The 26,788-nt window shown below is 33.1% G+C and overlaps 2 protein-coding genes and 1 long non-coding RNA gene across 3 annotated transcripts; 1 reads left to right on the top strand and 2 right to left on the bottom strand.

Annotated features, from left to right (window-relative positions):
- Positions 1-570: 570 nt before the first annotated feature.
- LOC128027728 (uncharacterized) lies at positions 571-12,893 on the bottom strand. Its single transcript, XR_008186792.1, has 2 exons — positions 12,497-12,893; positions 571-2,173 (listed from the first exon to the last, which is right to left on the bottom strand). It is a non-coding gene; the product is annotated as an uncharacterized LOC128027728 (long non-coding RNA).
- Positions 12,894-16,334: 3,441 nt separating this feature from the next.
- LOC128027724 (uncharacterized) lies at positions 16,335-22,219 on the bottom strand. Its single transcript, XM_052615547.1, has 5 exons — positions 22,057-22,219; positions 20,544-20,699; positions 19,717-19,845; positions 16,789-16,926; positions 16,335-16,552 (listed from the first exon to the last, which is right to left on the bottom strand). Exons 1-5 carry the CDS (start codon positions 22,057-22,059, stop codon positions 16,463-16,465), a joined length of 516 nt encoding a protein of 171 aa, XP_052471507.1. The 5' UTR covers positions 22,060-22,219; the 3' UTR covers positions 16,335-16,462.
- Positions 22,220-22,326: 107 nt separating this feature from the next.
- Positions 22,327-26,383, top strand: LOC128027721 (Bardet-Biedl syndrome 12 protein). Its single transcript, XM_052615545.1, has 2 exons — positions 22,327-22,418; positions 23,756-26,383. Exons 1-2 carry the CDS (start codon positions 22,380-22,382, stop codon positions 25,502-25,504), a joined length of 1,788 nt encoding a protein of 595 aa, XP_052471505.1. The 5' UTR covers positions 22,327-22,379; the 3' UTR covers positions 25,505-26,383.
- Positions 26,384-26,788: the final 405 nt, after the last annotated feature.

Here is a 26,788-nt window from a genome sequence, read left to right on the forward strand (position 1 = left end):
AAAAAAAAGTTATCAAATAAATGAAAGAACTATACGTTTCACTTTGTAGTGTATTTTCTAGGTTTGATAACTTGAAAGGTAAAGTAAGCTTGAAAGTAACTTGAAAGTAAAGTAATTAGTAATCTGATTACTTTTTATATAGAGTAATCAGTAATGTAAATGTAAATTACAATTTTAAAGAAGTAATTAGTAATTTGTAGTGGATTACTTTTTTGAGCAACTTAACCAAAACTGCTCCTAAAGTATTTCATATCAGCTGTTAGATAGTCATACACTAGAGCATTACATATAGACCTTTATCATATATATTTTTTTTAATAGTTTTTGAAAGTTTGTTTCGATCACAGTCTGTTTTTTGCTAGACCAATCACACAAAAACAATTTTCCATTTTTCACTTTTTTTCCCTTTACTTTAACCATTTATGATGACTAACATCACAAAAGTCCCAAATTCTTATGCAATATTTGCATACAAAAATAAAGAGATGCAGCGGAAATTGAGTCTGAGGCATGATATTGAGAACATACCTTAAAAAGTGATACTCAATATTTCCACTTAAGGAAAATGTATATTTATGTATTTTAACAATTTAATTGAACGCAACACAAAATTTGACACACATTTAACATGCAGGCATTGCTATGTTTTCTTTGAATTCCCACAGTAGCTTGACATAAACAAAGTCGAATGTCTAAAACTTAAAAACTGTGAATTTTCATAAAACCAGGAGTCTTTACTTCATTTTGGGGAAAGACCCTTACGTTGATCAAAGATAACCTATAGCTAAGATAGACAGAATATTTCAAGTTATGAGTCAGTTTCTGTTGTCATATTTCAATCAGATGAAACTAAGCTAAATTCTGAACAGGATTCTTACTCACTGTTTTTCTGTTAAAACAAGGTCATGAACCACATCATTTGAATATCAGAGGCTGCAGGTGAAACTAGTCTTTTAGTCAGACTTAGCTTCCTTATGAATTAGTTTATGGTCTTTTTCTGAAATTTGGGTTTTATGGACTTCCTCGCTAGAAGCAGAACTTGTTTGTTTTGTGGAGGAGGTTCACGCATGCTGATATTGAAGTGGGATACAGTTGCATTTTAATGCCATTCAGCCCACAAAACAAAACAGCTGGTTACAAACAAACTGACTCACAATGAGTCTCGGCCAAACAGTTTTGACTTTACTGAGTCACGTTATGGTTTCTGGTTTTGCATGCTGTTAAATCAGGGAAGACATTTGTTTTAATATGAAGTTCTTGTTTAAGCCTCAGTGAGGAACATAAATGAAGGAACAAAAACTATATAGACAATACCATACAGTATATATGCATACACTACACAATACTATATATGCATATATACTGTAGTGGTTGTGGATAAATGTGCATCCTCACACCGTAGAACACCGGGGGGGACCAGGGAGGTGACGATGTAGGGAGGGTGAGCAGAGAGGCTGCCAGATGACAGTGGTGGAGGAGCGGGTAGGTGGGCATTCGTGAGCCTCTGGGCTCTCAGGGCTGCCCTTCGGGAATCAGGGCCCACTACTGGCTGGACTGGGAAATGGGATCCCCCTCAGGGCTGGACAGGACCAACAGGGACAAAGGAGAGAGGAAAGGGGGCAAGTCGACCTCCAGACATGTTTTCTAGTCCATTAAGTCACCTTAGTCCAGCAGCCCCAGATGTATAATTAGCTCATCCTTATCTACAGTGCAGTGGGTGGAACTCCACCGTCCACGGCTTGTTCCCTGGCAGTGGGCTCTGTCACCATCTCCAGCACCTGGTTTGATGGGTGGGGCTCCAAATCTGAGGCAATTTTCTGCTCAGTCGCTCTGAATTGTGCTGGCTTATTGATCACGGCAGTAATGGGCTCTCCATCATCAGTAGGCTTGGACTGATGCTCTACACCATGGGGAGATGGTGGGCTTGTCACTGGAATCTGACGAGAATCTGACGAGATCATCCATGGGGCAGGTAGTGGATGATGATCTGTTTCTCACCAGAGTCCTCTCTGCGAAAGCCATCGGACGATGTCGCTCACGGTGTTCAAGCTCGCATCATAGAATGAGCAGATAGCATCAGCTGGGTAGCTGGTGGTGCTAGCTAACAGCCGGAACGGTTACACATGGTCCTCGAGAGATCTGCTCCAGCAGCAGGAGGAGGAATTCTGGGCGACTGTTGCGCACAAACAAAAAGCAAACACAAAATAAAACCCAGTATAATATATTTATATAATATTTAATTCATACAGTGAAATATGCAATCCAGTTTTACATTTCATTACTTTATTCAATTTCTGTACCTAAAAACAAATGCTAGACCTAAAAAAAACTGAAAATCACTGTTTATTTTATTTGTATCTTTAATTCCATTGTATTTATTTTTGATGTTGCTTGTAGATAGATAGATATTCTTATTATCTTTATTTTTATTTGACAGTATACAGGTGCATCTCCAAAAATTGGAATATCGTGGAAAAGGTTTTTTTTTTTTTTGTATGATATGCATTTTTTTTAGATGCACCAGTAATTTTTCCCTAAACATAGCACATACCGAACAATACCAAAACTGTTACTCCAAAACCATGATACAAACCGAACCGTGAGTAAGTTTAACCATTCCACCCCTACTGGAGCTGATAGTGGACTAAAGGAGGAGAATTTAGCTTGAAGTGTATCAGAGCCTATAGTTAAACATTACTGCTGCTGCTAATTGAAAAAGGATTTTCTGTGGATTTGATTCCAGTTTGCACCAGCTGGTCATTCACCTGGCTGTAAGAATGCAGTATATATATATATATATATATATATATATATATATATATATATATATATATATATATGTAGACTGAAAACTTATTAAAAGATTTAGACTACATTAATCCTGATACATATAAAAGTAAATTTGGTTTCATCTTTGCAGGACTGTGATATGAAGAGTGTGCAAAGTAACACATCCGTAGCAATAGTGTGAACGTGCATAGCACATAACATGCACATTACCAGTATAAACACAGATATATACTGGTATAATATGCATCACATGACTGCATCATCGTTTTTAAAAGCCTCCATTTTCACAGTCCACACTACAACACGAAAATGGCGTTTTTACATTCATCCACTTTGCAGAGTGTTTTCAACATGCTCAGATTTCCTTGATTAAAAATGGCATCTAACATCTGCAGCCTGTGTACATGATAGTTGGGTTTGGTAGACTGAACTACAGAAGCTTACACAGGGAGTCAGCAGCCTATTAAAGAGACTGGCTGCCACAAAGTATTTTGTATTTTGAAAATATAATAATACTAAACTTAAATTAAGATACAAATATGTATTTTGAATACATGTATCTGAAATACTGCACATCCCTGGCAGAAGGTGAATGGATGGACATGAATTGATGTTAGCTTGCTTAGTTTTTGTACTTTGGATTTTTAGGGGCCAAGCTACTATTGCATTTGTATGTTTCCTTTATTGGGGCCAAGCCCCAAAGGAACATAGGAAAATTATGAAAATTGGAACACTTTTAGTGATCGTCATGAATATTGATGTGACCAACTTTGGGGTTTCTATGACCAACTCTAAAGCACCACCAACATTTCAAAAATTCAACAATTCAAAAACTTTTGAACCCTTAATTTGATTTGAGTATAGCAGATGAGCACATCACAACATGAATCAGGCATCTGAATGAGTGTGTTACTCAGAGTCTGTGCTTTTATGTAGTAGAATTCACGGTTGTCAAAACTGCTTATATAAGATGAATGTAAGTAATGTTAATCATCAAATCTACATAAAGTAACTAAACATGAGATATCTATTTAATCTGTCCATTAGTATTGTTGATATTAAAGGAGCATTTGTGTTGGAGTTAACACATCAGCAACTACCTCAACATTTAAATGTAGTATTAAGCACTAAATCACAGAGGTGACTTGAATCTTGTCTGATGTTACAGGGACAGGTGAGATACACGTGTGCTTGTCCGGTGGAGAGTGACAGATGCAGGAATAATGCCATTAAAGGCTTTGAGTGAGTATACTACAGAGATGAATAAGACATCTTTAACATTAAATCTTAAGTCTTAAATTTTTATTTTAATTATTGTAATTTGAAAGATTTGCAGGCCCTGCTCCTTTGTGGTGGAGCAGGGCCTGCAAGAAAAGGTGAAAAAAGGAAAACCAAACCAAAACAAAAAAAGAAAGTAAGATCATTTTGTTAATTCTAATATAGAAATAATACAGCTTTTATCCAAAGTGACTTGCAGTGTTTTTATTAGAGGGACCCCCAATCCCCTGACGCAACCTTGAGTAAAGAGCCTTGCTTAAGAACACACTGGTGGTTGCGAACCAGCAACCTTTTGCTTACCAGTTCAGTGGTTTAAAGCCCACTACAATAGTAATAAAGCTAGAACAACAATCATAATTTAATTGTAAACATTAAATGATATTTAGCAAGAAATGGAAAGCAACATGAATTATGAAGTGTTTTACTCTGTTAATATGTTTTTCAGGTAGTCCTGTTCTTGGATAGCAGGCAAACACAGGGGGATCCAGATTGTTCTCCCACTCTTGCTTCAAGGTTGTGTGGTTCAGGGGAGTGTCATCATGGTCTTCCTCATCTGTGGCTCAACGATGTCTCCATTGAGAATAGTGAGATTGCACGCAGCACGCAACAAGCTCAGGCATGAAGGCAGGGCTCACCTTTAAGGCCTTGAAGAAAATAGAGCACCAGTGTGTTTTCAGCATGCTAAAGGTTTACTCTACTGTGCTTCACACTGGAGTGCTTGCTGTTGAAACAAGCTGCACAGGGTTCTGTAAGGAACCTTCCCATCCATGATCAGATTCCAATCTGATTGCAGCAATGAGCGACGACAAAGACAGGTGAAGGTGGACACAGTGGTCAGCTGCCTCGTCAAAATAAAGTCACAGAACTGCTATGTTGAGTTGGCAGTAGGATGTGGGCTTCACCACCTGTAATGACATGATTGTTAGAACAATAAGTTTAAATAAAGCTTTGTTTCATCTGTTGTTGACATATGTATTTATTTATTGTGATGCTTACTTTAATTCATCCTATTGTTGTCAGTACATAAAATATAAATATTTTATTAGATTCATGCATTAATTCATTGCTTGACTGAAAAATGGTTTATTTACATTGACTGTGTTTGTTCCATTGACTATGTAGTGTATATTCATGCATAGTATGTCATATGACAAAACAAATTACATTTTGCTAGTTTTACTAAAATATATTTTTCAGTACAAAAACAAAACAAAAGTAAAGTAATTAATTATTGTTTAGCATTTATCATTATTATTGTGCTGGGGTGGACTAGCAATGCAATTCATTCTGGGGTAATCTTAATTTTTAAATAGCCATACTTACATTTTTCAATTATAGATTCAACAGTCTTCTCCAAAAGCGAGATCTTCGAGCAGATGGCTGACATCTCCTTTGTGCAAACATTGTAAATGCAGAAGAAAACCGTACTAGGCAGGGTTGTGGTGTGAGCTATGCTATGAGGTGTTATTGCACCTGTCCCGCTTATCTATTTTATTATTATTGCTGAACTTATAATTACTGTACATTTAATATCAGGGAAAGATGGTTGTATCTAACAATAACAAATAATAATAATAATAAAAAAGCAAACCAAACATCATGGGTTTGCGTATATCACATGAGATTATGCACAGAAAAAAAGCACAATGAAATGGTTAAACTTCTCATCATAATGTATTTTTAAGGATGAAACATTAGAGTCAAAATCAACAAGAAAAAGAGAAAAACATAAAGGATATTTAAGCCACGTTTGCTTGTGCTTTTGCACATAAAATGAAATTAATAACATATTCAAGAGATGCCGATTTTGTGTTTTTGTGATAAAACAAATATCTTTAAGGATAAAATTGTGGATCTCTTTAGTAGGGTTAAAAATATAAGAACTTAAATCAACCCAGTATTTATTGGTTATATTAAAATCGAGAAAAAAAAGAGCACCTGTTTCATTGACAAGACCACAAAATGAGCATATTTTATCAACATCAAAATATTTACAGATGGATATATCCTGTCGCTCATATCTTTTAAGTTGTTTCACTTGTTGTAATGTCAAGGTCACATGATAACGTCAACTTGGCGGATGATGTCTGGAACTCATTCATACTTAACATGATCTGGCTACAGAGTTTGTGCTCTTTTAGCACTCATTAAGTAAGTACTTGTTGAAATTAAAGGGAAAGTTCACCCCAAAATTAAAACTTGATGTTTATCTGTTTACTCCCATCTTACTCCAGTGGATTCCCATCCACTTACATTTTAAGACTGACAGACTGCAACGATTTAAGCTAAAAATCTTGATTTGTGTTCTACTGAAGAAACAAAGTCACCCACATCCTGGATGCCCTTTTAGCAGACAAACATACAGTTTTCATTTTTGGGTGAACTATCCCTTTAAGAACCTACTCATTGAGTATGGGGTTTCAGACACAACCAAATCAGCATCACAAATAGCAGATCACTTCTGTGATTTAGTATGATTGTGTTCACATCAGAAGTGAACGGTACCAGAGTTCGTTCCTCAAACCACCCTTTTTTTTGGCGGAACTGGGGTACGGTTCACGGATGCGCACAAGAAAACAGTCCAGAAAACAACGTTCACATTATCCAACTCTGACGTCAAACGAATACGGGTGCGCACCAAAAGTGCTGGTGTGAAAGCCTTCTTAGATTACACGATTTAATCATTTGAAGGGGTCATGACATGTTTTGTGTGTGTTCCCTAATAATGTTATAATATTACTAAAGTTTTTGGGATGGAAAACATACAAAAAATGAGTGATTTATGACCTTTTTCCCAGCCTGTTTCTCATCCTCTGAGTGGAACAGTCGTTTTGAGGTGTTTTCCCTTAAAAGAGGTCAGTGTAACAGCCAACTTTTATAGTCAGCTAAAATCATTGCACATGCATTACTGTTTTAAAAATAGTTATTACATTAAAAGCATAAAGACCTCTTCTATGTCAAAAGATATATAGGGAAATTTGGTTTCTCATGCCATGACCCCTTAAATACAACTTTTATTTAAAAAAAAAATCAATAAATAAATGGATGTTTTTTTTTTTCATTTATATGTTTTATTAAAATACATTAATATATTTATTATAATTTATATGTACATTTATTTGCATACTGTACAATACATAGTTAAATAATTATGAAACTATGAAAGCAAAAAGGCAATAATTACAAAATAAATATAAAGGTTTTACTTCCCTTGTATGATTTCTTAAATATATTAATATATTTATTGACATGTATTTTTTATTAACTTGTGCATTGTACTATAATACATAGCTTTGAAAATAATGCAAAATTACAACAAAAAATATTATCTCACTTGATTTATTAAAAATTATAAATATATTTATTGAAATCTATTTTTATGTTATTTGTTTATTGTACAATACATAGTTTTGCTATGGAAAAAAAAAACGTTATGAAAACCTGAAAGTAACAACAAAAATTCAAAATGAGAAAAAGATCTCAGTCTGAACATTTCTCACCACATTCATTTTACAGCTCTATACTTTTACTGCTTGACATCCGTTGACTCATCTGTGTCTAAATTACACATAACTGACAATGCTGCTTAGCAGAGAACCTCTGAACTATGACAATGATTTTGTTCATTATTTATTTAATTTTTTCACTCAAAATATTCCTGCTGTTTTTAAACACACAATCAAATTTTCATGATCACACAAAATATTAAAAGTGTTATGTAGGACAATTGGAGGGAAAACTGGCCATTAACCCTTTACATTATTTTTATGGTTTTTTTTTTTTTTTTTTTGTCTATAAATGATATAAAATCTATGGTTGAGATGTCTGTTTATGGTGAATCTTGCTTTACATGTGCAGTAGTCGTGTTTCATGGTTTTTTTTATGAATAATAAACACCTGTAACATTGTCAGGTCCTACAGATGTGGTCAGAATTGTTGGTACCTTTGGTTATTAATGATCAAAAAAGGTCATGAAAATAAATCTGCATGGGTAATTCTATTGATCTTTTATTTTTAAAATGTAAGAATAAGAATTTAAATTGGGGGCCACAGCTGAAAGTGGTCCACCTAGGCTGACCTCTTCTGTGAAGCTCTCCAGAGTACAGTCACAAATACACACTGGAGAGTTGGCCAAATCTGTTGCCAATGTGCTGTTATTACAGCTTTTTCACTGAGGGTGCTTTTGCGTTGAGCTAGCACTGCTGAAGATCAGAGCCTGTGTGTAATAAACAACAGCTCAATAACTCTTTTATTTAAAGTATTGATTTCTGTAGACCCGTCTGTTGCATTATGATTGCAAGCAGGACCTACTGATAATGTCTAAATGTGATGTGCAGTTAAATGTCCCGGTGTGTTTTCTCTTTTAACAAAATGTTCTAACAAATACATTTGTTGTGCTTCATGGAATCTGTATGTGTTTTGGACTCGTTGAAACTCGTGTTTCATCAACATCAATATCTGTATAAATTTAGATAGAAGTATATACAGTATGTAGACATTTTTCACTTGCTGTAAGTGTTTTTAAGTAAGACATGGAAAGCAAAGTTATGTTTCAATTGCTATATTCCATTTTCAACGTGGATTTCTGATTTTGATTTAGTGGTTTTGGACAATTCATTAAATATCAACAGCTAAAAGTGCCTAGCACTCTGAGCATCTTTTGAGAAGACAACCTTGTACTTTTACTTAATTACTTTTTTTTTTTTACTTGCAGAGATGTAACAGTACTTATACTTTAAATCAGTACAGGAGTCAGATCTCCTTCATTTGACAGATTTTTCACACTCAAATTAAGATGTAGCGTACAGTTGAGTTAAATAATAGACTAAATATGCACGACTGACGTAGTAGTCATATATAAAATAATTAAAATGAGAGTTGTACAAATGTTTTTTGTTTAATCAGCAGCTGGATTTCAAACAATAGTAAAAAGAAACACTGTTGTTTAGCATACTGTAGGCCTACTAGTGTGACTTAACACCGTAATTAACTTCTTTGTACTTCATTTCATGACTCACAAACTTATCCATAATACGTGTATCAATTTAAATGAACCAAACATTTCACATATTTCAACAAAACATCGTAATTAATATAAGTAATTAATGTTTATTATGAATTTCTTAACCAAACTTTAACAACATAAGAGCAGATCCCTTAAGTGCTTAGAAGAATATTGCATCCTTAAGGGGTAAAGGCCAAGACATGATTAAAGGAAGCAAAAATGCACAAAACTGTAAAATATGAAGCAACCATTATCATCTGAATCAAAATGAACCAAGAACTGTTCATATATATATATATATATATATATATAATATAAAAATTCTAAAAACTAAATATCTTACAAAAATAGTTATTGTTTAGTATATGAGTCCAAACTGTTAATTGACCAAGTGAACCATAATCAATTCAACATTTTATTTACAAACAGGCATAGATGTAATTTCAAAACAGAAATATGAAAGCAACTAATTTATATATATATACAACTGGAAAAACATAACTTATGCAATTTAAATCACCATGTTATTTGTATTAAAATCAAAATCAATTTGGTAACCCAAAAATTCATTTGGTCCCTAAATGTTGCATTTTTAGTTATTTTATTACTTCATTTTAATATATTCATAGGTGTTTTTTTGTTTTGTTTTGTTTTGTTTTCAAGTCATCTTTGATAAGCCCAAGTGACTGGAAGAACACCACCGACCTAGAGACCAGAATGCATCCAAATACAAATTCATTTATTTTTTAAACAATTTTATAACTTTATAATGTTTATAACTGTCTCAAGACTTTCTGTAATGTCTTAATTCACCTACAGAGACTTAACATGTTCAGTTGAGTTATGTGAGGGGTGTTTTTAAGTAATTACGTGAGCATTTCAGTATTTTGCTTATTGCTTGAGAGTATGTTCATCACGTGAATCATATTGTTGCATTTTCTGTTCTATACGTGGGCCTTTTTCTATACATTAGCATGAAGCTTGCTGTGTGCAAGTAGTAGGTTGAGAGTTGACTGTAAATTTTCTCTTTTTCACTTTCTCTCTCTCTAGAGCATCAAACACGCAGACACAACAACCTCCGGTGGCACTGTGGATCCAGACCGAAGCCAGCTGAAGGCAGCTGCGGCTGAAGCGGCTGATATTGGGGGCATGTGTGAGGACACAGGTGAATCAGTTTTCCGGCTTATTCAGACCGAGAACAAGACACATGTCGATTTTGCGGATATTACGGTAAGCACACAGGAAGACAGGGTAATGTGGGCGGGGGACGGCCAGTCTGGCTGTGTGTGCGCTGGGAATAGAGGTACATTTATACGCTTTGCTATGGAGCATGTGGCTCCTTGTGTCCTACTTCTCTTTTTGGAGATTTTGGTGCCATGATGTTGATGACACAAATAGGTTGTCATGATATTTAAAACGGTATTTGACTTTTTCTAGAAAGTACACAACTGCCCTTGACGAAACTGAAATGTCACATCCCTTAAAAGGGCATTCCAGTATACCTTACGTAATTCACTAGAATCACTACCTAAAAAGGCACTAATTCACAAATATTTTATATATTTATATTAAAATAATAATATAATATAATATAATAATAATATATAAAATGTATTTATTTATTTATTCCACAGAAGTTAAATATTTATACACAGTATATATATATATATATATATATATATATATATATATATATATATATATATATATATATATATATATATATATATATATATATATATATATATGTACTGTGTATTAATATTTAACTTCTGTGGAATAAATAAATAAATACATTTTATATATTTATTTATTTATTTATTTTATATATACATTTATATATATATATATATATATACATTTATATATATATATATATATATATATATATATATATATATATATATATATATATATATATATATATATATATATATATATATATATATATATATATGTACTGTGTATTAATATTTAACTTCTGTGGAATAAATAAATAAATACATTTTATATATTTATTTATTTATTTATTTTATATATACATTTATATATATATATATATATATATATATATATATATATATATATATATATATATATATATATATATATATATATATATATATATACATAGGACAATAGAAGCAATAAAAACTAACAAAAGAGCAACAATATGTAAGTGCAAATGACAAGTCTCAGTTAGCCTAACACAGCAAGGTTATAGATAGATAGATAGATAGATAGATAGATAGATAGATAGATAGATAGATAGATAGATAGATAGATAGATAGATAATAAAAGAAATACAATAATAATAATAAATAATAGTAAAAATAAAAATAAAAAAATAAAAACTTGCCACCACGGCAAGTGATTAAAATGTGTTCCAAAAAAAAAAAAGAACAATCTCAAAGTAAACAGGTGCTAAAGTCTGATTTTGTGGCGGTTCTGTTATTAATTATTAATAAATTATTATAATCTTGATTCAAGTGATGAAGGTTTAGAAAGTCTGACAGTAATTGGTGTTGAATACTGTAAGGTTAACGCTGCATGGTTTAAATGTTTAAAAATGATTAACAGTTGAAAAACGTTTGTTAGAAATTAAGAAAAGTAATCAAAAAGTAGGCTACTCTTACTGTAAAATTTACAATGAAAGGGCTTAAGTTGATGGTACACAGGGCAATGTTGCTTGGGCACCTTCCCATTGAGAACGGCCAACAGTTTCTATCTGGACACTTTAGATCGGTCGTGGGCCCTGGGTCTCACCCGGTTAACCGTTGATGAAAACATTGCTCAAAAAGTTGCCCCGTGTATCATCACCTTTAGATGCGAACTATGATATGGAAATAAATAATTCAATGAAATTCATTATTTAATTTAAATAAATGAATTATGTTTGAACAAATAACAAGTAATTTCTATAATCATATAAAATCATAAACACAGGCACACTCCAGAAATCACAAAGTTTTTGGTTTGATATCATGCGAATGAAAAAAAAAAAAAGAAGAAGTTGTTTGCAGCAATAATGTCTCGGTAATAATGCAATGATTTAGCTGGCTGACCACCTAAGCTGCTTCTACATTTTTTTTTTCTTTTTTTACTGTCAAAAAAAAAAAAAAAACCTTTGACGTCTACAGGTGACGTAGGTGCTCCTTCTCTCAGGTACTGTCATTTCACTTTCAGTGAGTCAGTCACGCCCTTTCTGTGTCCCACAGGTACATCAATATTCAGAATAAACAGCACACCTTTCACTGCAATTAACACTTTACCTGAATAAACATGCATAAACACATCCTGTGTATGGAGTGCATACACTACATGGCACTGAGTAAATCAGCTTAGGCAGATCAGCTGGTTGACACCAGTTTCAGTGACTGATTCAAAACAATGCAGAAAGCAATCAAAATAGTCTTGTTTACCTGCCAGTTGATGCCGTGAGCCTGAGCTCTTTATCGTCCGATCGGTTTTGCATTCTGACTGAAAACTAAAAGGGTCTCGCACTCAATTAACTCTTTATTTATCATATCTGAAACAGTGACATTTCCTTGGCATTTAGGAGTTAACAGATGGCCGCTTCTGAAAAACAACGTTGTTTTGGAAATGCAGTGATTTAGAGGAAACAAAACACAATTTCCTGTCCAGAGGCCCATATGTGGGAGTATTATTTGTGAGTTCAAAGCAAATTTTCCTATAAGAGTGGGGCATAAGATCACGCAGGGTACGCTTGCACTGCTCGGGGAGATTTCTGAGAACAATCTGCCTTTACTTTGTGTCTTTAAAGGTTATTCGTTAGATAAACAGCTAATTAGGGGGAAAAACGGGGTCAGTGCACTTATAAAACAAGTACTGTGGCTGTATCATGGTACTGAACTATTACAAAAAAATCATAATGTGTTAAGCATGTTTTTTGGACATAAGTACCATATAAAAGCAATTGCTATGAAAACGGAACGGTATAATCATATGATACCGTTATTTTGTTAAATTGTACTCTTATATTATTTGTTGGTACCGGTACTATTTTCATATTACATTGTATTTATATGGTACTATAATAAAAATAGCACTTTTATGAGGGTATCATGTTGAAACACCATAATCTGTATACAGTGAAATGTATGTATCGTCTGTTCTAGCTAAAACATATGAATTTTTATTATTATTATTATTTTTTATTTTTTTTATTTTTGACAAGTGGGGAGGTTGAAGGTCAACATAAAAATATAAAGAATAAAACTTAATTTTTTGAATCTAATATGTAAAATATGTAATGTAAAATAAATGATAACAAGTGTCCAGTTTCAGAAGTGCTCAGTGAAAGTACATTAAAGTACAAATTCCCCAAATTAAAATATTTAAAGTCATTAATATTTAATTCTTAAAGCTGCATTAGTTCTACTTTATTCAAACAAGGTACATCAAAAATATTATACAGAAAAGCCAACAGTGTCCAAACTGTTTCACAATTTTTGAAACAATTTAATTAAATTCTTGAGACACCATTATAGCTCTGATTTGAGTAAAATCACATCAGTCTGGTGCTGTTTTCTTGTTTGTGATTCATAAACTTTTAAGAGAAAACATTTAATCCGTCAATAAGCAGTTAACGTAGATTATTTGGTACGAAAAAAAATGATTTTTTTTGGAACAAAAAAAATCTGTTGCACTAAAAAACGTTATAGACGGACACATTCCGGCCTGTTATCAAACCCATACGCCACGCAATCCGACCTTCAGATGCGGAGACACCGATAAAATTCTGACACCTTGACGCAAATCGCTTTACCATTTCCTATTTTCCATTTAGAATTTTTAGTGTCTGAAACTTGAAAACAAACTTTCAGCTTGATGCAAGCAGATCCGCCAACGCCTTTGAGAGCCTGGAAAAATAACTTCCTGTTTATGAACTTTTAATTATTTTTGACTTCTGGAAAATCTCACTTTAGTGGGTCGCCGTGAAGATTCGTCAGCCTCTATTAGGGGTTTAGGGGGTGCAGTGCGTCTAATGCGGCTTCACTTTCACACATAAAGAGCAAAATCACTTTTACTGATGCCTTAGTCATTAGGGTTTGTGTTCAGTCATTTCATTAAAATATCATTCATTTCTGTCACGGCGGTTGAGTCATAGTTGGTGGTACGATGGTCTCGAATGTTTCTGCTCTCACAGGCCTTTAGACACATTTACTGTCTAAACAGACTCACCATAGACATCTGTTGTCGTGCATATGAAACTACAGAATGATGTTTTTAAGACTGTATTTTGCAAGTTATCTAAATAGTAAAATTTGTTGGCAACTAATATAAGCAAAAGGTTTTTAAGCTCAAAGAAACAAATGACAAGAAATAGAACAAATAAATACAAAAGAACAAAATGAAGTAAACAGTGCTTGACATGTTTCAAATGTGTCTAACAGTATTATTTAGGTGAGAAATACTACAGAAACTGAATAAATTAATCGAATGTAAAATACAACACGGTATAAATGAAATATACATTGATTTTTATTAAAGCTACAAAAATGAATCTGTCAAGAGCTGATTATCTCTCTCGCTCTTTTATTTTCTTTTAATAAACATTTAATGTTTATCAAACAACAGCAGGTTTATAAGGCTGCTGTCACTTTAAGACCAAATGCACTGATCTGATACCTAATATATAGTGACTAATATATAGTGACTAATACATGTATAGAGCCACAGAATGTCTACAGTATATCTCTACAGTTCCTTTGAAAAGGAAATTGTGGACGTCTTCAAGATTGGCCAATCCTACAACAGAATTCGCATTTTTATGTTTTAAAATAGCATTATTGGTTGTATGGGGGGTTTGTCATGATCGCAAAATGTCATTCTCTGCCCCTCTCATCCTCTGGGCCCTATCTACAAACATAGGCACCAGCTTTACAGCAATTTTTTCTCATACACATACAGATTTCTTTCACATTTTCTAAAATATATCTTAAAAGACTTTTAATGAAAAATCAGTCACTTACTCACTTTCATGTTGTTCCAAACGGGTATGTATGTCTTTCTCTGGAACACAAAAGAAGATTTTTTTTGAAGAATGTTAGTAACTTAACTGTTTGGTTACCAACATTTTTCAAAATAATCTTATTTTGTGTTTAGCAGAAATGAATAAATGCACACAGATTTGGAATGACATGAGGGTGTGCAAATGATGACTGTTTTTTTTATTTTTATTACACTTTAACACAAGTTTTTTTCCCTAATAACTTATTAAAATGTCCGTTTTGTTAGGTTTTAATGTATTTGTGGCAGAGTAAAAAAAAAAAAAAAAAAAAAAAAAAAAAAAAGGGCATGTTTGGCAATGAGGTGTTTTCCAGTTCAGAACTCTCTTGGTTTGACCTTTGTTTCATCCTACTTTCCTCTATCAACTCTTGTGTTATATTCGATTTTTAACACAAGTTTTCCATTGGTGGACAAATTCCCACATTCAATTTGTTTCTGGAGGAAGTTCTTCATTATTTTTTTTTTTCAGTTTGGTCTTACATAAGACTAAAATAAGAAGGCAGCCAATAAATGTGACTTGATTTGACCGAAGTCCTCCTAAACTGAGATGAGGTCTCTGTACAGTTCCAGCAATGAACTTATGTTTGAACTGTATTTGTTTAGTGAGTTTACTTAGTTTTGAACAAAGTCTTTAGAATTTAACATATGACTGTGGTTTGTGGTGCCATGAATATACTGATGTTGTTTTCTTTAATTTGATATAATTGCATATAATAATAATTTATATTACACAAAAGGAGCTAGTCCGATATACTGAAGCCCTCTATCTATGCTGTTTTAATTTCTATATTTTATTGTATTTTCACGTTAGTCTGCAATATTCTGTTAAAGTTTAAAAATAATACTATTACTAAAACTAATCATCAAAATAAATCTGTTGTAACAATTACTATAATCTCCTAAGTCTCTATGGGTAAAGCACTCCTACAAGTTTTTTTTTTTTTTTTTTTTAACATTATTTGGCTCATTACTTTCTAGTGTAAAATGGACATTCCCAATCGCATTCATAATTCAAATTTTATATGAATGTGTTTTTATTACAAAAATGGTGAAGAAGATGAAGTTTTAATGGCCAAACACCCAATAAATTTGGTTCTTAGTAGCCTTAAAACTAGCCTTAAAAGGATATCTTATATTTTTAAATATTTTTATGTAATATATGTATGTTTATTCTCGTGCATTGTTTACTTTTGGGCCTGGTCATTATGTGGAGACGGACCACACAGATGCAAATACATTTTTATTTGATACTGTACAAAACATGTATAGATTAAAATGTTTTTATAACCTTGTAAAGAGAAAAGAAAAGAAAGCAACACAAAACAAAGGCTTATAGAAATAATAGTTTTAGTGATTCAGTACAGACTGGTCTTTTTCATTATCCGTAGAAACTCCTGCTCATTAATCTCTCCGTCACCATCTCTGTCGGCTTCATCGATCATTTCCTGTTCCAAAAAAAGAACCAAGACACAATGATGTTACAAAGTAATTGTCAAAAACATGTTGTTACAGTGCAGTGTTTCCTAACAGTGTCAGCTGCTGCTCCGTGATGAGGGATCTTATCTGATCTTATGTCATCCACTACCCACTGACTTAGGAGAGACGCAGATTCATCTGAGACGTTTCACACGAAGGAACATCCTCTTTCTGTGTATTTCCCCACATTTGGAACCAGACGCACCTGTAACTCTTCGTCCGTGAGGTTCTCCCCGAGCTCTTTGGCTACTCGCTTGAGATTTTTGAAAGAGATTTTGCCGGTGCAGTCGTCGTCGAATAGCCTGAAAGCTTTCAGGATTTCTTCTTTCGAGTCCTTCTCACTCTGTTGTTAAAGATAAATGACACGCAGCTAAACTCAGTGTGGGAGTGGGATTTATGACCCAAATCTCAGTATGGGCAACTTTATATCACAGCAACGCCAGACAGCATCAAGACTTTTATTTTTGCTGGAAATTTAAACAAATAAATGGTTATTATAGTTAACTAAACCTGATACTAAAATTTAAACTCCAAAATATTTTGATTTTACAAATTAAATATAAAATATTTTTTAAAAAAAAAGCATCTAGTTGCCAAGACAACATTTCTAATCTTAATTCAGTTTAACTTGATGTACTAAAATGACTAAAACAATAATAAAATGTATTATATATATATATATATATATATATATATATTTCGAGCCCCACTGTATGTATATATACAGTGGGGATCGAAAGTTTGGGCATCCTTGCAGAATCTGTGAAAATAGGAGTAATTTTCAAAAAATAAGAGAGATCATACTAAATGCATGTTATTTTTTATTTAGTACTGTCCTGAGTAGGATATTGTACATAAAAGATATTAACATTTAGTCCACAAGACAAAAAAATAGCTGAAATTATTAAAATAACCCCACTCAAAAGTTTGGGAACCCTTGGTTCTTAATACTGTGTTCTGTTACCTGATGATCCTCGACTGTCTTTCTGTTTTGTGATGGTTGTGCATGAGTCCCTTGTTTGTTCTGAACAGTTAAACTGAGCAGCGTTCTTCAGAAAAATCTTTAAGGTCCTGCAGATTCTTCAGTTTTCCAGCATCTTTGCATATTTGAACCCTTTCAAACAGTGACTTTATGATTTTGAGATACATCTTTTCAGACTGAGGACATTTGAGGGACTCAAACACAACTATTTAAAAAGATTCAAACATTCACTGATGCTCCAGAAGGAAACAAGATGCATTAAGGTGAAAACTCTTGCAATTTGAAGATCAAGGTAAATTGTACTTAATTTGTGTACCGGGAAACATACAAGTATCTTCTGTTGCTTACGAAGGGCAGAACTAAATGGAAAAAAAATTATATTTCAACAAAATAAGACAAATTTGGCCATCTTCATCGTGTTCAAAAGTTTTCACCCCCCAGCTCTTAATGCATCTAGTTTCCTTCTGAAGCATCAGTGAATGTTTGAATCTTTTTAAATAGTTTTGTTTGAGTCCCTCAAATGTCCTCAGTGTGATAAGATGTATCTCAAAATCATAAAGTCACTGCTGGAAAGGGTTCAAATATGCAAAGATGCTGGAAAACTGAAGAATCTGCAGGACTTTAAAGATTTTTCTGAAGAACGCTGCTCAGTTTAACTGTTCAGAACAAACAAGGGACTCATGCACAACCATCACAAAACAGAAAGACAGCCGAGGATCATCAGGTAACAGAACACAGCACTAAGAACCAAGGGTTCCCAAACTTTTGAGTGGGGTTATTTTAATAATTTCAGCATTTTTTTTGTCTTGTGGACTAAATGTTAATATCTTTTATGTACAATATCTTACTCAGGACAGTACTAAATAAAATATAACATGCATTTAGTATGATCTCTCTTTTTTTTTTTAAATTACTCGTATTTTCACAGATTCTGCAAAGGTGCCCAAACTTTCGATCCCCACTGTATATATATACATATATATATATATATATATATATATATATACATATATATATATACATATACATATACATATATATATATATATATATATATATATATATATATATATATATATATATATATATATATATATATATATATATATATATTATATATATAATTTTTTATATACAAACAAAAACAACTGAAAATGACAAAAATGCACCAAAAATTCCTAACCTAACCTTTTACTAAAATGAAAACGAAAACAGAAATATAAAAAATATTTAATAAACTAAGGTGACAATAAAATATAAAAAATTAAAACAGACTGATTTTTTTTAAAATAAAAACTATAATAGTATTTTAAAGATACTAAAATAACACTGTTATATATTCCATAACCACGTGAAAATCTATTATTGCATTAAATACTCAAATACATGGTATTTTCATTTCATTTGATTGATTTTCTCTTTTTATTTTAAACTTAACATACCAAATTTCAGATTCTTAATAAAAAAATATTTTATATTCCCAATTTTCTTCAGTAGACCTGCTTTACAGCTAAGACTGAAGTATTTTCAAAATCGATGAATGTTGCAACATTAACACTTATTTTCCTGTTTATTACATGTTAACTTTATTAATATTTTCATGATATTTACAGTATGACCAACATTACAGTCCGAGTAATTTATGTCTCACTAATGGTATACCGCATCAAGATTGCTATTTTTTCTGAAAATATGAACAAATAAACCTTTTATATATTACATAACCATGTGGTAAAGCTTATTTTTGGCTTATCTATTGAATACTTTACAAATAAAAGGTATTTCAACATTTGATTGCTTTTTGTTTCGAATTTGATGACAAACTTCAGATTATTTAAAACTGTTAAAAATAAATTACTTTATAAAATAGTTTGTTTCAAATTGAAATTCTGATTGGACAAGCCACTTTGGAGCTTTTGTAAAAACAGACCCTGCTTGGCAACCGTAAACAATTCTTTCGATGTCTCGCTATTAAATTAATTCCGATTTTAATGAATTTATCTCGCTATCAGATAAATTTATATCAAATTTCTTGACACTTTCTTTTCTGATACTTTATTGACATTATTTTCCATGTAAATAGCTGAGGTTTGCATATGTGGCAAGATCATTGTCTGATTGGTTATGTTATCATTCGGCTTGCAAACTTACCATTTTCTGTGTCATCATAGAAAGGAAATCATTGAAGCTGATTATGCCCGACCCTTCTTTATCAATATCAGCGATCATCTTTTTTATCTCTTCTTTCTTTGGTTCAAACCCCAGAGCTCGCATGGCAACCTAAGGCAACAAGTCAATTACTCAGTTAGCATACAGTTTGTACCAGTGTGTTTGGACACATGCTGTTTTTGAATGGATTCACATTATTAACATTTTTATACCTTTAACTATCAAGGCAAAACACTACGGTCAAATAAACAATGTTTTATTTATATATAATTCTCTTGATTTTATACATATTTTTATACACAATAAAAATTATGAAAATGTATTTTTTTTTCTAGCTGTTGGCAGAATTATCTGATTTATTCACTGGAGGATGCGTTATTATGGATTGATACTTTGGCCAGAAGCAACAGTTTAAAGTTAAAAACATCTTAAAGGGACAGTTCACCCAAAAATGAAAATTACCCCATGAGTCACTCATCCTCAAGCCATCCAAGGTCTATATGACTTCTTTCAGATGAATACAATCAGAGCTATATTTAAAAATATTCAGGCTCTTCAAAGCTTTATAATGGCAGTAAATGGGGGTCAGGATTTTAAAGCAAAATAAAGTGCATCCATCCATCAAAAAAAGTGCTCCAACACGGCTCCAGGGGGTTAATAAAGACCTTTTGAAGCAAAGTAAGTAAGTAGTAAGATTAGTGACTCAGATGGGATTTTATGATTAAGTCATTCTTAGATTTAGTTTAGATGTTTTCTCCGGGCCTTTGTCTAATATAACATTAGGGCTACAGGTCTCTAACCCTTTTTACCTTCAGTTCCTTTACATCTATGTTTCCAGACCCGTCAGTGTCAAACAGATCGAACGCCTCTTTGATCTCCTGCCTCTGTTCCTCTGTCAGTTCAGGTTTGGGTCCTGCTCTCTTCCGCTGGTTTGTCGTGGCACTGGGTTTCCTGAAGCTGGAAGCCTTGGAAATAAAAGCAGAAAGAGAGATTCAAACCGTTCTTCCACCAGGGGGTGTTAGCATGGGTTTCTTATGTCTTATAAAAGCATCTGTATTTGATCTCTCAAAGCACTGGAGCTCCGCAAGCACCGCCTCGCTCTTTTCCATGTTGAACACAGAAAAGTTAAATAAATAAATGCATAACTGAGTAAATATGGAAATAAATTTACATACGAATAAATAAAATACAAAAATAAAGGGATGCATTTAAATGAAATATAAAAAAAATAAAGTTAAAAATAATAAAAGTTAAAAATAAATACATAAAATACATAAAAAATAAAAAATACAGAAAATAATTTGATTTAGATCAATTGTGTTTGTTTTAAAAAGTTATATAATCCTTTATTTTCCTATTATTACATTATTTATTTATTTACTATTATTATTATTATTATTATTATTATTATTATTATATTCTTACTGTTTATTGAGTTTTGTTCGCAGTTACCTTATATATATAATAACAATAACAATAATATATATATATATATATATATATATATATATATATATATATATATATATATACATATATATATATATATATATATATATATATATATATATATATATATATATACACATATATAATTTATGCATTTAGCAGACGCTTTTATCCAAAGCGATTTACAGTGCATTCAGGCTATACATTTTTTTCAAATACATAATATCCTATCCTATCCTATCCTATATATATATATATATATATATATATGTATTTCAGTACTATTTTGCTCCTGCAACAATGCATTTTCTTCTCCTGCATGGATAAATACAGTTTACTTAATTAAATCACAGTTACTTAAAGTTATTCACAGGTTAATCTGTATTTGGTGGGAGATTTTAAGAGCTGGATTAGTTTCATAATCACGTAGATGTACAATACTTAAGTTCAGTTAATTAGATTCAAACAAGCACATATAACTTACTGTAGAGAATAACACTTTCTCTGTTTAACGTTAACGTTACCTCAATAAAAGTGTTTTATCCATTATATAAATTAAACAAGCGAACTGTTTTCACCTTACATCTCGACAAATGAAGCTAATGTCATTTTGTAACTGTCATTTTGCATTATTGACACACTGCTTTCCTAATGAATGTTGTTCAGTTGCTTAGACGCAATATATTTTGTTTAAAGCGCTATATAAATAAAGGTGACTTGACTTGACTAATGGCTGTCTCTGGTTTCCATAACAATAACGCCAACAAGCTAACAGCTTAGGCTAACAAACATTGTATATTTTCTTCTTACGTTTCAGCAAACATTAATTCATTCGTCATTCGAAGTTTTACAAGTAACTTAACCTTTACTTACCATCTCGACAGTTTGAGCAGAATCAAACCACAGCTACGCAGCGTGAGTAAAATGTTTTAGTAAACAAGAGGATGAAATGCTGTCAAGTTGTGCCGTTGGTATCCTTGAGCGCGTTTGGATGGGCGTGGCTTCTGAGTGATCGACAGCAGATTTATCCAATAGCAGGTGTAGCCTCTCTTTCTAGTACGAAGTCTACCAATCAAACATGAGCGGGTGAGGCGTGTCATAAGTCGTTGACAGTTTGCGTCGTTTGGCGTTCGTCTCTTAGCAACGAGCCCGTAGCAAGCGTAGTAGTAGTGCAGTGCGCACGCGCATTTCAGAATATGGACCCACTACGTAAACAATGCAGCTCAACGGTGAAGGTTTGTTGACTCGGTTTAATTATACGAAAGCCTTAGGATATATGAGCCAAATTCGACTTGAAATGTGAGCCAAATGATACCCAGACAGATTGAATGCTTTGTTTTGCCTGCATACAAATTCTACAGAAGCTAATTTGCTAGTAAGAGCGCATAACCTCTACCATTATTTTGACATACAGAAAGAAAAGTATGTGAAGCGTCCACATACATATATATTATATAATATATTAAAAGGGCTTAAAATACAAATATGATTGATCTTACGGTAGGCCTACTGACTGACAGATGAGAACACAAAAACTTGAAGTGAGTTGAGCTTAATAATAGGCTAACACTTCGATAATCAAGCTTTAAAGGTTGCAACATTAAAACTGTTATTTTCCTGTTTATTACCTGTTTATTATGAAAAGATAATCTGAATTATATAGAGTACTGTAAGACTATACATTTCTCAGTGTCAGATATAAAGTGTTTATGTTTGTCACTGGTACTGTATTTCACTGTACAGTATGTCTTAAAACCATCAGAAATAATTTTTCCTTATCTTTTTTTTTTTTTTTTCGGGGCCCGTATTTTACATTGAACATTAAGTGTAGATTTAAAGAATATTACAATTACAAGAGAAATGTTACATTTCGAAGGTTTCATGATCTCGGCAACCAATAATTCATCATACAACACAATGTTCAAGAAAAAAAAAAGTAACTGGGAAAATATTGTCAAGTTTGAATGGAATATATCACAGACGCTTTTCTGCTAACATATTTAGGATAGCAAAATAAATACTAACTTTTAAAAGTAAGTATATGCATTTTAAAATGTATTGCATTTAGCGTTGTTTTTCCTTCTGCTCAACCTTTTCACAACGCACATCTAAATAATAAATAATTAATAATATAAAATTGAATTAATAACAATATATGTGTGCTGTCCTAAATATTTACATAACGTTTGTGAAAAAAATAAAATGTTAAATAAAACGAAATAGAATAGAACATGGAAGTTGGAATTTTATTTTATTTTTTACATTTTTGCCTGTTTCTTTTTTTATACTAAAAATACATGTAAAATATACATTATAATTATAAATTAAGTCAAAGAAAGGATTACAAAAATATCCCAAAAATTTATTGATAAAAAAAAAAAAAATGAATTAAGGACTACATTATCTGGGGGTGACTAATTTATCTAATAAATTAATGAATTAATTAATCTATTATCTTTTATTTTCTATATGGTTAATTACCATGTTTGTTTCCTTCTGCCTGCAGTCAAACCCTATCAGAACACACAGCTAAATGATAACTAACCAGCATCTTATTATTCCTTATTCACAGATGTCTGGAAGTGCCACTGTCGCTCAGCGCTGCCACATTGGACTCCAGCAGTTAGAGGCCATAGCTGCCACCACACATAGCTTTCTGGGCCCCAACAAACGGCCCAAGTTCATCCAAGATGAAGACGCCGGGGATGCGGTGTTGGTCAGCTCCTGTTCCCGTCTGCTTGAGCATATCGAGCTGGACGGCTCAGTCGGACAACTGCTACATGAGATGGTACAGGCACAGCAGAAGGTCTTCCACTCTGGGACGGGCACACTGGTGTTTCTGGCCGGAGTCTGGAGTAGAGTTGCTTTAGAGTGTCTAAGCAGAGGAATAACTGTGTTGGATATCAAAACAGCCATGAGGAACGGATTAGATGTGTGTTTGGAGGTATGCAAACAATCGGCTGTAAGTGTGAAAGAAGTTTCTTGCCAGAAACTAAAGGAGCTCAAACCTACTTCAGCTCTTAAATCAGAAAATCAGGACTCAGAGACACAAAGCTTGGATGTTAGACTCTCTCAGAATCTCAGGTTAAAACTCAAACACAGCAGACACTTTAATTTACAGACTGAAAACACACAAACAACTCCGAATGACGTAAGTGGAATAGCGCAAGCCGTCAGCCACGGATGCGACTCCTCCATGCGTTTAGTTTTACAAGCATGCAAGTTGCAATCCAAAATCACAGAAGATGCACGAAACAGACCTTTGGATATTCAAAAGCTGGTCACGTGCCTCATTCCAGGCATGTCTGAGGAGAAATCATGTGTGTTGCATGGCTTTGTCACATTGCTGTCAGTCGAACAGGCCTCTGTGGTTCGGCGCCTTCAGGGTCAGGCGCTAAAAATCGCTTTGGTGAATGGTGATTTGTCCGAGAAGTATCGCCACGTGGGTTTCAACAGGCCTGCGAATGTCGTGCACATCACAGATCGTGCTAACATGTCAAGCGTGAGTCTGGAAGAGCGTTGGATTGAGGATGCATTGAGAAAACTGCACGAGTTCAGTATTGATGTTGTGCTTGCGAGCGGCACGGCTGGTGCCAAACTCAAAGACCGAGCTCTCGGTGCAAACGTCTTGGTTATCGAAGGTGTTAAAAGCAGCGTTTTGAATGACTTCAGCACACGCACAGGCGCCATCACGGTTTCATACGTCACGCAGATTGACGAGAACTGCGTGGGACGGGGTGTCACAGTCAGTCCATGGAGAGATTGCAGTAGAAAAAAAGATTTAGTCGCGGTCAGCATTGTGAGTGCAAGCACGTCTCTGGTCACGGCAGTCATAAGCAGCTCTTTATCTGCTAAAGTACAAAGCTTGGAGGATCAATTCTGGAGCTGTGCTCATCGGTTGCACCAAGCTTTCACAGATGGGAAGTTGCTGCACGGCGCAGGAGCCACCGAACTCCTTTGCATCCAGCAGCTTCATCAATCCAGGCAGACAGAGATGGAGAACCTACAGGAAAGTGTGGTGCTGGAGCTGATGGCCGAAGCCTGGATGGATTACGTCTCCACTTTAATGCTGAACAGCGGGTCGGTGGTATCTAAATCAGAGGCTTGGACGGCTATTGCACATCAGATGAGACTTTATAAAGCTGGAGAAGCCATATCGCGGGATGCAGATGGAGTTGGTGTGTATGATAACGTGACAGTGAAGACTGAAGCCTGGAGGAGAGCTCTGGATCTGGTGTTTCTGGTGCTTCAGTCTGACACAGAGATCATTACAGGTGTCAGTGAAGGAGAACATGTTTACAGTGAGCTCATGTATCTTTGATATTTGAGGCATAATTCAGTTTTTAAAAAAATAATTGAAGCCTTTCTTTATTTTCATTATATCGTCTTTACTCTGAAGATGCTTGAGGTGTTCTATACAAGTAAGCTGGAAATCTTTTACGACAAAATGTGCTCCCGTATTTTTTTTTAAAGCAAAGTTTTTGTTTTTTGTTTTACTATTTGTCGGTTTTATACAAAAATACGTGTAAGTTGGAATGTAAAAATTATTAAGTGTAATATAAGATTAAAAAAAGGATTAAATACATAAATTCAAAACTAAATTGTCTGGGAAAACTTGATTCATTCATTCAGTATAGCCTACAGATTTGGTTTTGTATATTATTATTATTTAATTTTTTTATTCATATAGTCTCTTCATTGTTTGATAGAAAGGTAACCAGTACAGATGATAATACCAATATGTAATTTTTAAGTACATTGGTATATTATTTTAGATCTCTTTATCCTTCAAATACTTTTTTTCAGCGTACAATACTGTCACAAAGTGGCCATAAATGTGCATTGCATGTAAAAACCATATTAGGTTTTTTTTCAAGGTGAAATGATAATCGCGAGCGCCTGTATACAATATTGTGATACTGCGCTATTACAAAGGCATACTGTTATTTCCTACGTTAAATAACTGGGTTGTATATTGTTAACGTAACGTATTTTACTTCTATCTTGAAAATATTTATTTGGATTACGGTACGTTTAGAGCATGTATTTTTGTTTACCATCTGCTATAAAAGTAATGTATAAATCTCAAAAGAAACATGTTCAACTGAAGTAAAATTTTGCATAGCATTACAATAAATATCATTCCAAAAAGTTCTATATTGAATTATATTGAAATTATTTTATTTATACTGAAATCTAGGTCGATCAATACAGTTTACAACAGATTGTACAAAGCAGAATGAAACTGATTATATAAACGTTTTATTTAATATAATCTTATTATTGCGTTAAACACATTAAATTAATATAGTAAAATAAAATATTAATCTACACATTCAAGTTTGTAAACTTCCGCAAACAACCGTGAGAGCGAGTAACTGGTTATTTGCTAAACAAGAAACGATAGAAAACAACCAGTAAAATAAATAAATAACAAATCTCTGTATTTTTTTGGCTGTTGTGGAACACAAGTTCAGTCGAATATATATATATATACCACACTTAAAAACAAAATATAGCATCACAATATAAATAATTATTAAAAATAAATCATAAATTGTATGGTGCTAAAGACTTTTATTTTGAAGTTCTGCTCGCTCAGGAG

This window comes from Carassius gibelio, chromosome A14 (assembly GCF_023724105.1).
Source record: "Carassius gibelio isolate Cgi1373 ecotype wild population from Czech Republic chromosome A14, carGib1.2-hapl.c, whole genome shotgun sequence".
Classification (NCBI taxonomy): Eukaryota; Metazoa; Chordata; class Actinopteri; order Cypriniformes; family Cyprinidae; genus Carassius; species Carassius gibelio.

Coding starts and splice junctions, on each gene's coding strand:
- LOC128027724 (XM_052615547.1), bottom strand. Junction 16,927..19,716: donor CTATGATGACACAGAAAATG/GTAAGTTTGCAA, acceptor CTTTAACAACAG/AGTGAGAAGGACTCGAAAGA. Junction 16,553..16,788: donor TCACGGACGAAGAGTTACAG/GTGCGTCTGGTT, acceptor TTTTTGGAACAG/GAAATGATCGATGAAGCCGA.
- LOC128027721 (XM_052615545.1), top strand. CDS start 22,380: ATGGACCCACTACGTAAACAATGCAGCTCAACGGTGAAG. Junction 22,419..23,755: donor AATGCAGCTCAACGGTGAAG/GTTTGTTGACTC, acceptor CCTTATTCACAG/ATGTCTGGAAGTGCCACTGT.